We start from the raw sequence: 16,969 nt of genomic DNA on the forward strand, positions 1-16,969 counted from the left end.
CCTCTCCCTTAAAACCCATATCCTTTTGTCTTTCCTTCTCCTTCCCTCTTTCCTGACGAGGCAACCGTTGGTTGCGAAAGCTAGAGTTTTGTGTGTATGTTTGTGTTTATTTGTGTGTCTATCGACCTGCCAGCGCTTTTGTTGGGTAAGTCTCATCATCTTTCTTTTTATATATATATATATATATATATATATAGTTATAATAGAAGGAAACATTCCATGAAGGAAAAATATACCTAAAAACAAAGATGATGTGACTTACCAAATGAAAGTGCTGGCAGGTCGACAGACACACAAACGAACACAAACATACACACAAAATTCAAGCTTTCGCAACAAACTGTTGCCTCATCAGGAAAGAGGGAAGGAGAGGGAAAGACGAAAGGATGTGGGTTTTAAGGGAGAGGGTAAGGAGTCATTCCTGTCCCGGGAGCGGAAAGACTTACCTTATGGGGAAAAAAGGACGGGTATACACTCGCACACACACACATATCCATCCACACCTGTCATTCAACAACATCTTTGCCTCTGCACTTCTGCCTCGACTGACATCTCTGCCCAAACTCTTTGCCTCTGTATATGTCTGCTTGTGCCTGTATATATATATATATATATATATATATATATATATATATATATATATATATATATATATATATATATATATATAATAGAAGGAAACATTCCACGTGGGAAAAAATATATCTAAAAACAAAGATGATTTGACTTACCAAACGAAAGTGCTGGCACGTCGATAGACACACAAACCAACACAAACATACACACAAAATTCTAGCTTTCGCAACCAATGGTTGCCTCGTCAGGAAAGAGGGAAGGAGAGGGAAAGACGAAAGGATTTGGGTTTTAAGGGAGAGGGTAAGGAGTCAGTCCAATCCCGGGAGCGGAAAGACTTACCTTAGGGGGAAAAAAGGACGGGTATACACTCGCGCACACACACACACACACACACACACACACACACACACACACACACACACACACATATCCATCCACACATATACAGGCACAAGCAGACATATACAGAGGCAAAGAGTTTGGGCAGAGATGTCAGGCGAGGCGGAAGTGCAGAGGCAAAGATGTTGTTGAATGACAGGTGAGGTATGAGTGGCGGCAACTTGAAATTAGCGGAGATTGAGGCCTGGTGGATAACGGGAAGAGAGGATATATTGAAGAGCAAGTTCCCATCTCCGGAGTTCGGATAGGTTGGTGTTAGTGGGAAGTATCCAGATAACCCGGACGGTGTAACACTGTGCCAAGATGTGCTGGCCGTGCACCAATGCATGTTTAGCCACAGGGTGATCCCCATTACCAACAAACACTGTCTGCCTGTGTCCATTCATGTGAATGGACAGTTTGTTGCTGGTCATTCCCGCATAGAATGCGTCACAGTGTAGGCAGGTCAGTTGGTAGATCACGTGGGTGCTTTCACACATGGCTCTGCCTTTGTTCGTGTACACCTTCCGGGTTACAGGACTGGAGTAGGTGGTGGTGGGAGGGTGCATGGGACAGGTTTTACACCGGGGACGGTTACAAGGGTAGGAGCCAGAGGGTAGGGAAGGTGGTCTGGGGATTTCATAGGGATGAACTAAGAGGTTACGAAGTGGGGAGGATTTCATGAAGGATGGATCTCATTTCAGGGCAGGATTTGAGGAAGTCGTATCCCTGCTAGAGAGCCACATTCAAAGTCTGATCCAGTCCCGGAAAGTATCCTGTCACAAGTGGGGCACTTTCGTGGTTCTTCTGTGGGAGGTTCTGGGTTTGAGAGAATGAGGAAGTGGCTCTGGTTATTTGCTTTTGTACCAGGTCCAGGAGGGTAGTTGTGGGATGCGAAAGCTGTTTTCAGGTTGTTGGTGTAATGGTTCAGGGATTCCGGACTGGAACAGATTCGTTTGCCACGAAGACCTAGGCTGTAGGGAAGGGACCGTTTGATGTGGAATGGGTGGCAGCTGTCATAATGGAGGTACTGTTGCTTGTTGGTGGGTTTGATGTGGACAGACATATGAAGCTGGCCATTGGACAGATGGAGGTCAACATCAAGGAAAGTGGCATGGGATTTGGAGTAGGGCCAGGTGAATCTGATGGAACCAAAGGAGTTGAGGTCGGAGAGGAAATTCTGGAGTTCTTCTTCACTGTGAGTCCAGATCATGAAGACGTCATCAATAAATCTGTACCAAACTTTGGGTTGGCAGGCCTGGGTAACCAAGAAGGCTTCCTCTAAGCGACCCATGAATAGGTTGGCGTACGAAGGGGCCATCCTGGTACCCATGGCTGTTCCCTTTAATTGTTGGTATGTGTGGTCTTCAAAAGTGAAGAAGTTGTGGGTCAGGATGAAGCTGGCTAAGGTAATGAGGAAAGAGGTTTTAGGTAGGGTGGCAGGTGATCGGCGTGAAAGGAAGTGCTCCATCGCTTATACACAAATATCCTGCACGTCCAGGGCCTCACTGCGATGGTGCACTTCCTTTCACGCCGATCACCTGCCACCCTACCTAAAACCTCTTTCCTCATTACCTTAGCCAGCTTCATCCTGACCCACAACTTCTTCACTTTTGAAGGCCAGACATACCAACAATTAAAGGGAACAGCCATGGGTACCAGGATGGCCCCCTCGTACGCCAACCTATTCATCGGTTGCTTAGAGGAAGCCTTCTTGGTTACCCAGGCCTGCCAACCCAAAGTTTGGTACAGATTTATTGATGACATCTTCATGATCTGGACTCACAGTGAGGAAGAACTCCAGAATTTCCTCTCCAACCTCAACTCCTTTGGTTCCATCAGATTCACCTGGTCCACTGAGAGCCCACTAATGGTATTGTTTTCATTCATGACATGGCAAACAAATCATAACAACTCATACTGAAGTACTGGAACCAATTGGACTGACCTTCATACCACTCTTGCTCCAAATGATTTCCATCTTTTTTGCACCTGGAAACGTTCTTTGTGGTCAAAAATTCAACAATAATAATGGTTTCAAAGAACATGTTACAGTGTGCTCGACAACACAGGGAGCAACATTCTGTGAGAAAAGCATCCAAAAATTTATGCCATGCTATTACAAGTACATAGAAAATGGTGAGAGATATGTAAGAAGGTAGATTAAGATTTGTAGTTCCTCATTTACCATGGCAGGAAAATACTTGGTCTTGGTTGAGAACAAAGTCAAGCCTGCACTAAAGAGGAAAAGCAAGCTGATGCTTGAATCCAATGCTCGTTCTCGTGTGGTACATTAATGCCAGCAGCTATGGACAAGGTTGACTGGGGGCTCGTACCTCATCCTTATTGCGCTCCTCACCTTTTCTCTCTATGGATTTTTATTTGTTTGGTCTGATGAAAGGAGCTTTGCATCACATCAACCTCAACAGCAATGAAAAGGTAATGAAAGAGAAAATATGAAATTTTCTTTGAGATAAATGTAAAGAATTCTGTGCTGAAAGGCTAAGAAAACAGGATTAGTTAATAGAAAATGTGCGGGGGGGGGGGGGGGGGGGGGATGCTTGAATAAAAAGAAAATTGCATCGATATATAATAATAAACCACCACTTTTGCTGTTCAGCTATTTGTTTGTATAATTATTGAATCACGCTCATATTTGCATTACAATTCAGAAGTTATTCAGTTTACATAGGCTGATGAAATGAGACTTTGTCTCTAGTATTTATTTAATACTAGCCATTTTAAATATGTTAATATTTTGTGGTCTCCGAGACATTTGATCTTCAGTTGTTGAAGTGTACATTGTGGCACAGACAAATGTATCAGTGTCATAGAAAGCATTTTTATCGTGGTTTGGATGTAACATTGAGATCGTGTTTGTGTATGAATTGACAGCCTTGATGATGTATTTCATGAAAGAAAACAATGTCATTTTTGGGCTGTAAATTTGCTTTTATTTGTTGTACTATTGGCCAATTTATACTAACTGTTGAATAGTGAAATGCTTAACTTGTATGACATTTTGAATCATTAAAACCTCATAAATGAAAAGTTACAAATTTGACATAAGGTACCTGCAGGCAGTAATGCACCATGTTGCACGAAGTTGATGTGCAGATCAATTTCAGTCCACATGTAGAGCCATACATCTGTGTTACTGTGCTTTGTATCAAACAGGATTGAATAATTTATGAATGTAAATAACTGAATCAACATTTATGTTATTACCTTATGGCTCTATGTTGTTCACCACCGACGAAGATGTGCAGCTCCATACGACCAATCAGGATGATGCCTCTCCATACCATGACGCATCACCACCCAACCGGTCACTTTCTTTGATGTTCCTGTGGTTGTATAGGCTACCAGGTTCTCTGCAGTGTAATGTGGAGTGAGAATCATTTTACAAACTGAAGCGGGTTTCATCTGTGAAGAACATATTCCTTCGTTCATCCATGATCTGATTTTGATCTTGCCAACTCCTCAATACATGGGCCTGTCCCTGTGCTGGAGTGATCAGGATGCATACAGCAGGATGTTTATCAAACAGCTCTGCTGTTCTGAGTCTCCGTTACACAGTTTGTCAGAAAAACACCAACTGCTGAGGCAGCTGCAAGCTCTGCAGCCAGTTGTTTTGCAGGTGTACTGCAATTTCATTAGGCCGTTATGGCCAGATATTGGTCCTGTTGTGCTGTGATTATTCGTGTTGACTTTTTATTGGCCTATGAACAACATCTCCTGAATCGCAAAACAGTGACACTTCATAGTACATCCAAGGGTACCGAGTAGTGGTCAGTGTCTGCCCTACTTCCTGGTGACAGAGTGTATTCTCCCCTGCTAAACAGGGTCCAAATACATTTTTGTGGCATTACACTGTCAGATTCACCAACTCTGCTCACTATGAACAGACAAACAAGACTGAGACATTAAATTGTCTCGTGCACTGTTTAGGTTAACTCTCTGTTATGAAAGTATTCATACCACAGAGTTCTTCTTTCCTACACTGAGTTAACAAATAGGGTTAGTAGGTAAGCATGTGCAGTATGGTGGGTGATTCCTCACGTTTCCCCTTTTCATTTTCATGCTTTCGCGATTATGCTTAACTTTTCGATACTAGTGTATTAACTTTGAGTATTTGTTTGACACAAGTGAAGACAGCTAATTATGGCTTCAGTCTGTAAGTCAATATAATCAGTGTATTACTTGAAGTTCACACATAACATTATGACGTAGCACATGGACATTGACTTCATCCTCAAGTTATGCTACATGTGGATCTTACACATATTTTACTTTCTGTTTCTGTCTTATTCAATACAGAACATACTCAAAAATAAAGATGATGTGACCTACCAAACGAAAGCACCGGCATGTCGATAGACAAACAAACAAACACAAACATACACACAAAATTCAAGCTGTCGCAACCAACGGTTGCTTCGTCAGCAAAGAGGGAAGGACGAAAGGATGTGGGTTTTAAGGGAGAGGGTAAGGAGTCAGTCCATTCCCGGGAGAGGAAAGACTTACCTTAGGAGGAAAAAAGGACAGGTATACACCCGCACACACACACACATCCATCCGCACATACACAGACACAAGCAAACATTTGTAAAGGCAAAGAGTTTGGGCAGAGATGTCAATCGAGGCGGAAGTACAGAGGCAAAGATGTTGTTGAATGACAGGTGAGGTATGAGCGGCAGCAACTTGAAATTAGCGGAGGTTGAGGCCTGGTGGGTAACGAGAAGAGAGGATATACTGAAGGGCAAATTCCCATCTCCGGAGTTCTGACAGGTTGGTGTTAGTGGGAAGCATCCAGATAACCTGGACGATGTAACACTGTGCCAAGATGTGCTGGCCGTGCACCAAGGCATGTTTAGCCACAGGGTGATCCTCATTACCAACAAACACTGTCTGCCTGTGTCCATTCATGCGAATGGACAGTTTGTTGCTGGTCATTCCCACATAGAAAGCTTCACAGTGTAGGCAGGTCAGTTGGTAAATCACGTGGGTGCTTTCATACGTGGCTCTGCCTTTGTTCGTGTACACCTTCCGGGTTACAGGACTGGAGTAGGTGGTGGTGGGAGGGTGCATGGGACAGGTTTTACACCGGGGTCAGTTACAAGGGTAAGAGCCAGAGGGTAGGGAAGGTGGGTTGGGGATTTCATAGGGGTGAACCAAGAGGTTACGAAGGTTAGGTGGATGGTGGAAAGACACTCTTGGTGGAGTGGGGAGGTTTTCATGAAGGATGGATCTCATTTCAGGGCAGGATTTGAGGAAGTCTTATCCCTGCTGGAGAGCCACATTCAGAGTCTGATCCAGTCCCGGAAAGTATCCTGTCACAAGTGGGGCACTTTTGTGGTTCTTCTGTGGGAGGTTCTGGGTTTGAGGGGATGAGGAAGTGGCTCTGGTAATTTGCTTCTGTACCAGGTCGGGAGGGTAGTTGCGGGATGCAAAAGCTGTTTTCAGGTTGTTGGTGTAATGGTTCAGGGATTCCGGACTGGAGCAGATTAGTTTGCCACGAGGATCTAGGCTGTAGGGAAGGGACCGTTTGATGTGGAATGGGTGGCAGCTGTCATAATGGAGGTACTGTTGCTTGTTGGTGGGTTTGGTGTGAACAGACGTGTGAAGCTGGCCATTGGACAGATGCAGGTCAACGTCAAGGAAAGTGGCATGGGTGTAGAACTCCGCAGATGGGAACTTGATTTTCAGTATATCCTCTCTTCTCGTTACTCACCAGGCCTCAACCTCCACTAATTTCAAGTTGCTGCCGCTCATACCTCACCTGTCATTCAACAACATCTTTGCCTCTGTACTTCCGCCTCGACTGACATCTCTGCCCAAACTCTTTGCCTTTACAAATGTCTGCTTGTGTGTGTGTGTGTGTGTGTGTGTGTGTGTGTGTGTGTGTGCGCGCGCGCGTGTGTATACCTGTCCTTTTTTCCCCCTAAGTAAGTCTTTCCGCTCCCGGGATTGGACTGACTCCTTACCCTCTCCCTTAAAACCCACATCCTTTCATCTTTCCCTCTCCTTCCCTCTTTCCTGACGAAGCAACCGTTGGTTGCGAAAGCTTGACTTTTGTGTGTATGTTTGTGTTTGTTTGTGTGTCTATCGACATGCCGGCGCTTTCGTTTGGTAGGTCACATCATCTTTATTTTTGGATATATTTTTCCCACGTGGAATGTTTCCCTCTGTTATATACAGAACATACTCACATTGATATGTGGCTCCAAACGTGGACTGACAAGATTTGCATATTACTTCTCATGCAACATCGGTGCCTAATATTACTATATATTTAAATAGTAGTTATCATGGTCTAGGTGTAGCTTCTTTGACTAGCAATAAAATCATCTTGGGTCCTGTGTAAATTATGAATACAGATCATCACCGATGGTGGCCAAAGACTTTTAGTATAAGAAGTCACCTCATTCCACCAATGATCTTGTCAAAGAGCAAAGAGGGCAAGTGAGCAGATGGAAGTTCAGGCCACTGTCTTGCCCTTGGGGTGGAAAAGTGCCCCGAAAAGGCGTAAGAATCAGCTATGATCAACAGCATGAGGATGCATATGGCAGTGGAAACTACTGCATTTAAGACACATAATGTGTTTCCAGAAGACGTGTGGCCTGAAATTAAAAAAGTATCATGATGATTTCGCCATTGGCAAAAGATTCTGAATTAGCCCCTGTTCAGATCTCCAGGAGATGACTGTCAAGGGGGCGGTGACCATGCGAAAAAGATGGAATAATGAAAAATGGAATAACATTTTATGAGTCGAACTTAGTAGGAAAGGTAGAAAATATGAAAAGGAAAATGCAAAGGCTCGGTCTAGATGTAGTAGTGGTCAGTGAAATGAAATGAAAAGATGATGTTGATTTCTGGCCAGACAAAAGTAAGGAATATCAACAGCAGCAGAAAATAGTATAATGGAAGCAGAATTCATTATGATTAGGAAACTAGGGTAGATAGTAAGCTGTTGTGAACAGTTCAGTGATAAGATTGTTCTCATCAGATTCTACATAAAAACATCAACAACGATAGATCAGGTATAAATGCCACCATCTCAAACAGAAGTCGGAGAGATAAAGAATATTAAACTCATAATTCAGTATGTAAAAGGAGATGAAAACCTAATAATCATGGGAGATGGAACACAGTTGTAAGAGAGGAATAAAACAGAGGGCTATGAGGGGATATGATCGTGGCAAAAGGAATGAAAAAGGAGAGACTAGTTGAGTATTGCAGTAAATTACCGGTGGTAATAGCAAATCCTCTGTTCCAGTATAACAGGAAGAGGTATACTTGGAAAAGACCCGGAGGTGTGGGAAGATTCCAGCTGGACTACATCATGGTCAGACAGAGATTTGAAAATCAGGTATTGGATTGTAAGGCATACCTAGGTCTAGATCTACACTCAGATCACAGTTTAGTAATGTTGAAGAGGAGACTGAAGTTCAAGATTATTGTCCAGAAGAATCAATGTGGAAGGAAGTGGGATACTGAGTTACTGATGAATGATGAGATACAATGAAAGCTCGTTACGGTTGTGGATGCCACGGTAAGGAATACGAGAGTAGGCAATTCAGTTGAAGAGGAATGAACATCTCTAAAAAGAACAATCATGGACATTCGACTGTCAGTTATAAGGAAAGTAACTATGAAGAAACCTTGGATAACAGATGAAATATTTGAAGTGATTTAGGAAAGAAGGAAGAACAAAAATTTTCTGGGGAAGACAGGAATACTGCAGTATAAATCCCTAAGGAAAGACATTTAAAAAAAATGAAATGGTTGTAAGAAAGATGTGAAGAAATCGAAAAATAAATGATTGTCTGGACAACTGACTCAGCATATAGAAAAATCAAAACAATGGTTGATGAAATTAAAAGCAAGGGTGCTAACATTAAGATAACACTCTGTCGGAATTTCTAAAATCATTGGGGGACAGTAATACTCAAACGACTGTTTTATTTGGTGTGTAGAATATATGGGACTGTTGGTGTACCATCGGACTTCCAGAAAAATATCTTTCACACAGATCTGAAGGTAGCAAGGGCACATAAGCATGAGATCTCTCACACAATCAGTTTGACAGCTTATGCGTCCAAGGTGCTGACGAGAATCATACGCAGCAGGATTGAAAAGAAAATTGAAGAAGCATCATTAAATTCTTCATTTGTATGGATATATTGTCCGTAGTTGATTTACAGTTCTTGAGGGTATTTTCAAGTGGAAGTCACCGTAAGTAGAAATCAGCCTATTGTTAACGAACTGTTTTTTGATCTTAAAGCAAATCAAAATGTACATAATTTAATTGCAGACCACTGACAGTGCCTTACCTCTATAAAGTGAAATGTGGCTAGTGAAAAAGATGTGCATTTTTTGTAGTTACAATGATAGAACAAAAATACCATCAAGAAAATTGAGGAGCTGTTAGATGAAAGACACCAGAGAGGCAGTTGAACATTGCTGTTGATAGTGGAATCAAGACTGAAGAAAATTCAAACTATCTTCATAGGATATGTTGACCTAGAAAAAGCATTCAACAGTGTAAAATTGTGCAAGATGTTTAAAGTTCTGAGAAAGATTAGACAGTAATATACAATATGTGCAAGAACCAAGAGGGAACAATAAGAGTGGTAGACCTAGAACAAAGTGCTCGGATTAAAGAGGCTGTAAGACAGGGTTGCAGTCTTTTGACCTTAGTGTTCAGTCTATACTTCAAAGAAGCAATGACCAAAATGAAAGGCAAGTTTCAGATGGGATAAAAATTCAAGGTGAAAGAATGTCAGTTGTAAAATCATTGATGACATTGCTATCCTGAAGAATTACAGGACTTGTTGAAAGAAATGAACGCTCTAATAAGTACAGAATGTGGATTGAGAGTAAACTGGAAAAAGACAAAAGTAATGTGAAACATCAGAAATGAGGTTAATGAGAACCTTACGATCAAACTGTGTGAGCATGAAATAGACAAAATTAAGGAATCGTGCTACCTTGTAATCAAAATAACCCATGACGGACAGAACAAGGAGGACATAAAAAGCAGAGTACCACAGGCCAAGAGAATTCTATTGGTATCAAATATTGCCCTTAATTTGAGGAAGTAATTTATGAGAATTTACATTTGGAGCACAGCAATGTATGGTAGTGGACCATAGACAGTGGGAAAGCCAGAACAGAACATAATTGAAGCATTTGAGACGTTGTGCTACAAAAGAATGTTGACAATTAAGTTGACTGTTAAGATAGGGAGTAAGAATGTTCTCTGCAGAATCGGTGGGGAAAGGAGCATATGGAAAACACTAACAAGAAGAAGGGACAGGGTGATAGAATGTGTTAAGCTATCAGGGAATAACCTCCAGTACTAGAGGGAGCTGTAGAGGGTAGAAACTAAAGGGGAAGACAGAGATTGAAATACTTCCAACAATTAATTGAGGACTTAGGGTGCAACTCTGAGATGATGAGATTAGCACTTGAGGGGAACTCGTGGCAGGGCGCATCAGACCAGTCGAAAGATTGGTAAATCAAAGAAAAAGAAAAAGAAATGTAAATAATAGATGGTATTACATGCCTAATTTCTTCATCATTTATTATGTTGTTAAAATAATTTATACAAGTTAATATGTTTTTCTAGGTGCTTGATAACAAAGTTGGCCAGTAGCACAATAGATAAAAATTAAATTTATAGCCTAAAATGTTATTGTCTGATATTTGGTGTCACTTGTAATAAATATAACGCATCATTTTAAAAAATAGTGAATCACAACTCTTGATTATTAGTCATAGTCAGAATCAGTTAACTAACATTTTAATGATTTCCACAGTTCTCTTATGCAGCCTGTTTTTATTTTTTGTAGCTTCTTTGGGAAGGCATTTGAACAAGCTGCAATCAAAATACGGGCTCGAATGACTATGGATTGCTTTGACACATCAAGTGAGTAAAAAGGCTTATGCATAACTAACACATTTCACATGTTTATAGCAACTGTCTCTATACTGCAAATAGCAGCTAAACAGAACTCTGATGTAATTATTCAAGCATTTTCAGTGGTGTGGTAATGTAGAATGTGATGTGCCTGTTTCTTATATTTTAAGTGGGTGAATCATATATAATGGTGCCTGCCCACGCATTAGCACCCCAGTTCTTGGTTGATGGCTCTGAGCACTATGGGACTCAACTGCTGAGGTCATTAGTCCCCTAGAACTTAGAACTAGTTAAACCTAACTAACCTAAGGACATCACAAACATCCATGCCCGAGGCAGGATTCGAACCTGCGACCGTAGCGGTCTTGCGGTTCCAGACTGCAGCGCCTTTAACCGCACGGCCACTTCGGCCGGCCCCAGTTCTTGGATTCGGGCAGATACTTCAGTAGCAGATTGAATCTGTCTGGCAGATAAATGATGAGTGCTGGTGTGCCAGGCAGCTTGGATGTGGTTTTTAGGCTCAAATCCGACAAGGGAATACATGATTCACAAACATTTCAACAAACATATTCACATTTCCTCATGGGACACCACTAGACACATGCAGGTGTGAACTCAAATGAACACCTGGAGGAAAGACAAAATTTCTTTTCATGAAATGCCACTAAGAAAATTTAGAGAACCAGCATTTGTGCCTGACTGCAAAACAGTTCTACTGCTGCCAATGTATATTTAGTGTGTGGACCATAAAGATGAGAAATTTGGAGTCATAAGGAGGAAAACACAATTATTTTCCTTGGCTCCATTTGTGAGTGGAACTGGAAATGGAGTGACTAACAATGGTACAAGATACCCTTCACCCCGTGCGGTTTTAGGCGCTACAATCTGGAACCGCAAGACCGCTACAGTCGCAGGTTCGAATCCTGCCTTGGGCATGGATGTGTGTGGTGTCCTTAGGTTAGTTAGGTTCAAGTAGTTCTAAGTTCTAGGGGACTGATGACCTCAGAAGTTAAGTCCTGTAGTGCTCAGAGGCATTCGAACCATACCCTTCACCACCCACCATTGCTAGATATATGCTGGCACATGAATGGTGCTTCCTAATAGGAATGTTAGAAGAATTGAAGAGTGTGACATTTTTAAGGGATAATATTATGGCTGATGACACATGGTATCACAAGGGTGTATCATAAATTTGATGTGCAAAACACAGAATGGCAGTAAAATTTGTATTTCCATTTAGGGCAGATTGTACTACAAAAGGAGGGTGTGGAAATTGTGGAACATTCCCCCTCCCGCCCATTTCTAGTAAGTTTAGAATCTCCACAGTGGTTCATCATTGTACATTACTTCAGTATTTTTCTTACTTTGTTTAGTCATTGCAACAGATTATCCATTGCCATTATCGCTTTTGTTCCTCTGTGGGTTCCCCACACCCCCCGCCCCCGTCACTCCAGCTTGCTGCTCTCTATTCTCACCATCTCTTGCAATAATTCTGGCCAGCAGCATTGAACAGAATGAAAATGGTGATGTAGCAAACATGACATTGAAATAACAAAACTTTGCCTCAATTCTTGAAGAAGGACCCTTAGTTTCAGAAATTATTAGGTACTGATCTTGTAGTCAAATTAAATCAAGCAATGTTGAGAGAATTTCTTAGGAAATGAGACGCTAAAAATAACAGATGAGTTTTGCTATTTCGGCAGCAAAATAACTGAGGAAGGCTGAAGTAGAGAGGATAGAAAACGTGGACTGGCTCTAGCAATGAAAAAATTTCTTAAAAAGAGGAATTCATTAACACAGAAATAAATTTAAGTGGTGGGAAGATTATTATGAAGGTGAAATATGGACACTAACCAGTTCTGGCAAGAAGAGAATAGAAGCTCTTGAAATGGGGTGCTACAGAAGGACAATAGATATTAGATGTGTAGATCACGTAACTAATTAGGAGATACCAAAGCAAACTGAGTAGAAAGAAATTTATGGCATAACTTCGTAAAAAACGGTGTTGGTTGATAGGATACATTCTGAGGCATCATGGAATTGTCAACTTGATATTAGAGGGAAATGTGGGGGATAGAAATTGTAAAGAGTGTCAAAGAGGGGTGAGTACAGTAAGCATTTTCAAAGCGATGTAGGTTGTAGTAGGTTTGCGGAGATGAAGAGGCTTGTGCGGGATAAAGCAACTTGGAGACCTGCGTCAAATCTGTCTTGGACAGAAGACGGTGATAACAACAACAACAACAACAACTACTACTACTACTACTACTACTAGTACCTCCACCACTGAACACATTCCCTTTCTTTTTCCCTTCCTTAGACAATTTTTTTTGTTTTCAAAAGGTACCTCTAATGACTTGAAAATTTATATTTAATGGTAAATAGTCTGTCATTTTATCCATCTTTTAATATTTATATCTGGGAACTTTCAAAGAAAAATTGTATGATAAACCAGAAAACATGAATATTCTCCTACAGTAACATTAATTTACCCATGTGAGGCACACTACCTTGGGGAACACAGTTTCCATCATGTAAATGATTTTGTTCTTAATTTTACATTTCAACCTGGATTCACATAAATGGCATCATTAAGAGTTTAGACTTCTTAGAAAGTAATGATTGGAGATCTGTCTCAGTGTGAAAGCCAGTAAAAATTTAAGTAACTACTGGTGTACGCAGTGGGGGATACAGAAAAACCTCAAGGAGGGGGCGCTTGAAACATCTTGAGCTACCTTTACTTTTACTGTAATAAAAAATAATCAAGTCACATGCAAAGTTTAAGAAAGTTTTATTTAAACTGATTCTACATATCTACAAGACAATGCCCTGATTATATAAAAAAGTTACAATTGTGGTTCTCCTCCTTAAATGATGAATTGTATGCGCCTGTTCTTCCTGGCAAATTGGTTAATTATATTGTCAATAGGACAATCAGTGTCAGGGAGAATGCTCAGCAGAGCTAAGCCATTAAGTCGATCCTCCTCCATTGTCGACCTCAGCCATGTTTTTGTACACTGCAATGTTGAAAAACTTCTTTCTACAATAGCAGTAGAAGCAGGTAGACAAGAAAATATTTTGTACAGTATGTGCAAAGCAGTATAGTCAGATCTAGGACAGACAGACAACTCTTTCATAACATAATCACGATCATTATGGTGTTTATGCTTGCTTCCTTATATTGAAGAATCTCTCCCATTAGTCTCTTTTTAATCATACAAGTGATTGTTCTTCAAAGAACAGCAGTTCAGTTAAGAACTGATTCAATTTATGTGCCAGATCATTACCATCATGTTTCAGTAGTTGTGAGGGCAAAAGTATGTTGAATTTTAAATGATAAATATTTTCTTCAGCAAAACTTTCTCTCATGTCAGTCTTAACATGGTCCAGTGTTGGAATAAAAACAGTTCTTTTCTAATATGTCGTAGCATCATTATTATGATCACAGCTTTCCCCCTGTCTTTGTCCACCTGTAAGACGAGGAACACTCGTCTCCACACCTAACTCTTCCATAACTGCCCTTGCCTCTTCAACAATATGAGCAAATTACAAGAAAACAGCAGAATATTCACGACTTTTCTTGAACAAATGCCAGACAGAGTAACGTATCGAGGTCACTAGAATGGCCGTGACTTTTCTCGTTGGTGTGTGTCAGCTATCTACATGCCAGATAGAAACGTATAAAATACGATGCCGCAGGTGCGCATGCTACATAGGAAAGTACAACTACTCGATAAGTTAATTCACTCGAGTTGAGTGACGAAAGAAATGAACGAATAGCATGCGGGCTGACTGGCGGGGGCAGTTCGGGTGGCTATGTAAGGGGGGGGGGGGGGGGGGGTGCACCCCCAATATGTATCCGCCACTGGGTGTGTAGGTAAGTTACACATACACCTGTCAAATCATTTCTTCAGGCAGGCATAGTTTAACATGCTGGTGGTATACAACTAATTTTTACTAGTTTTTCCTTTGAGAAGGATCATCTGATAACAGCATACTAGCAGGTTGAAATCAATAATGATACATTTTGTGTGGCTGGTGGCTAAAATATGCAAGGAAAAAACATTAATGTTACTAATGTTCACCAGTGTATCAAGCATGTACCCTTTAGTTTTCAACCATATAAAAGATGAAAAACATTATGAAATCATTTATGAAGTAGAAGCTGCTAGTCAGTGCTAACTGTTAAACTTCTGAGGAGCTGTACACTCGGTGCTGCAAATGTTCCACTCTTTGTGTGTTGGTATAGTAAGCACACATATGTGACTTGTATTAAGTGACTATTCAGAACTACTTATGCTAATAATTAACATCACAAGTCTTTAAAAAACTCAAAATCCATGTAGGCAGTACCCTCAACATGTACAGAAGTAGGTTTCAATGCTTAATAGAAAAACATACATTTTTTACTACTAAAAACTTCATGCAAACATAAACATATAGCATAGCATCACATAAAAAAATGTTCAGAAAGTGAGGGATCTGATTCTGCAAGATCATATGCAAGCTGTCAAAGACCTCTGCAACACTTTGAAAATAAGTTATAAGCCATGTGAACATGCCCTGTCAAAAGATTGAACATCAGAAAGACTGCAACGAAGTTTGCGGTACAACTACTTCAAGGCAATCAGAGGTAACGTGGTATGGAAACTTGCAGGGAACTGAAACAACTTGTTTAAAATGATCCAATCTTTCTTTCAAAGACTGTCACTGGTGATGAAAGTTAGATTTCCAACTGTGACCCCAAAACTAAACAACAGTTGTGACAATGGGTGAGTCATCCTTCACTTTTGCCAAAAGAGCTCGACAAATCACAAGTAACATTAGGCCCTTGTTAATATATGATTGGTCCACTATGACATGACACTGCATGGTCGCATATAGCCTTCATTATTCATGAATTTTTGACTAAAAACGAGACTGCATTTCTCCCCCACCCATCATGTTTACTATAGGACTTATTTGAGAGTGACATTTACCTCTTCTCCAAAATGAGGTCTCTAGTTGAAGGAGCAAACACTTGAATTGTGGAGGAGATTCAATTTGAAACGCAAAGGTAGTAAACACTCAAACAAGGATAGACTTACAGGGTGTGTTTGAAAGGTGATGGCAGAAGTATTGGAACTGTTGTTGTCACTCCCAAGAGGATTGCGTTGCAGGTGATGGTGTAGTATATTATCAAGTTAAGACATAATAATTTTAATTAATATATTTTTGAGAACTTTTGGATACCATTTCATATACAGTAGAGGGGTCTCAACATTTGGTATTATTCATATTTATTCTGATGGAGAGTGATTGTGCCCAGGAAAATGCACAGCCTGGCGGGCAAACATGGTAGTGTTCAACTATGGTAGATTGTGGATCAGTATTTTTTTCTCGAGGTGACCCTATATTTTGATTGAGTCTCAATACGATTTCTACTTTCATGCTATTGTCAAAAATAAAAATCACTCCTCAATTAGGTACAAAGCAGTAATTGTGAGTACAATGATTTTAAGTTATAAAACTTATTTTCTCTCCCCCGTTTCTACTCAGCAGTAGGCAATGCACAATCAAGGGATGTAATTTGCTGAACAAAACCCCTGCGTGAGTGGACATATGTGTGTTATTAAACATTGTTGTGGAGCTGAAAATATAATTGGGATGTCAGAACCACATTTTTATGAACTGCTCTCACATTTCACAGGCAGTAAAAAATCGAACTATTATTTCTACTGTGCCATGAAGTAGAGTGCCCAGATATTGGCAGACAATATTAGAGGCACAGGTAAAAACAGATTATTGTGCACATGCAGCAAGAGCTGCCTATTGGAAGACATGATAGAATTGTAATTTTAAACAGAATGGTTTCACTTGTGGGTTATTGGTACAGTGTTGGAAGCATAGTCGATGGGGTGTAGCATGAGCTGTAGCAACAGCAGTTACAATAACCATGGTCTTGTTTTGTGTGGAAGGGAAGGAGCTGGTGACTGCTCCTGTGTCCACATTGCTTGTCTGTCTCCATTCAGGAAACATTGAATTGTATATGCATGTTCCTGAAGTGTGAGGCTAATGTATCAGGTGGTGTTGATGTTATGACTATACATCTGT

General features: G+C 40.7%; 1 protein-coding gene across 1 annotated transcript in view; it reads left to right on the plus strand.

Annotated features, from left to right (window-relative positions):
• LOC126100767 (cell division control protein 45 homolog) overlaps window positions 1–16,969 on the plus strand; it is a 145,424-nt gene that overhangs the window by 121,910 nt on the left and 6,545 nt on the right. Inside the window, exon 13 of the mRNA XM_049911387.1 lies at window positions 10,812–10,888. Within this exon, the coding sequence (XP_049767344.1) occupies window positions 10,812–10,888 (77 nt within the window). The remainder of the gene's footprint in view (window positions 1–10,811; window positions 10,889–16,969) is intronic.

The sequence above is a fragment of the Schistocerca cancellata genome, chromosome 9 (genome assembly GCF_023864275.1).
Source record: "Schistocerca cancellata isolate TAMUIC-IGC-003103 chromosome 9, iqSchCanc2.1, whole genome shotgun sequence".
Taxonomy (NCBI): Eukaryota; Metazoa; Arthropoda; class Insecta; order Orthoptera; family Acrididae; genus Schistocerca; species Schistocerca cancellata.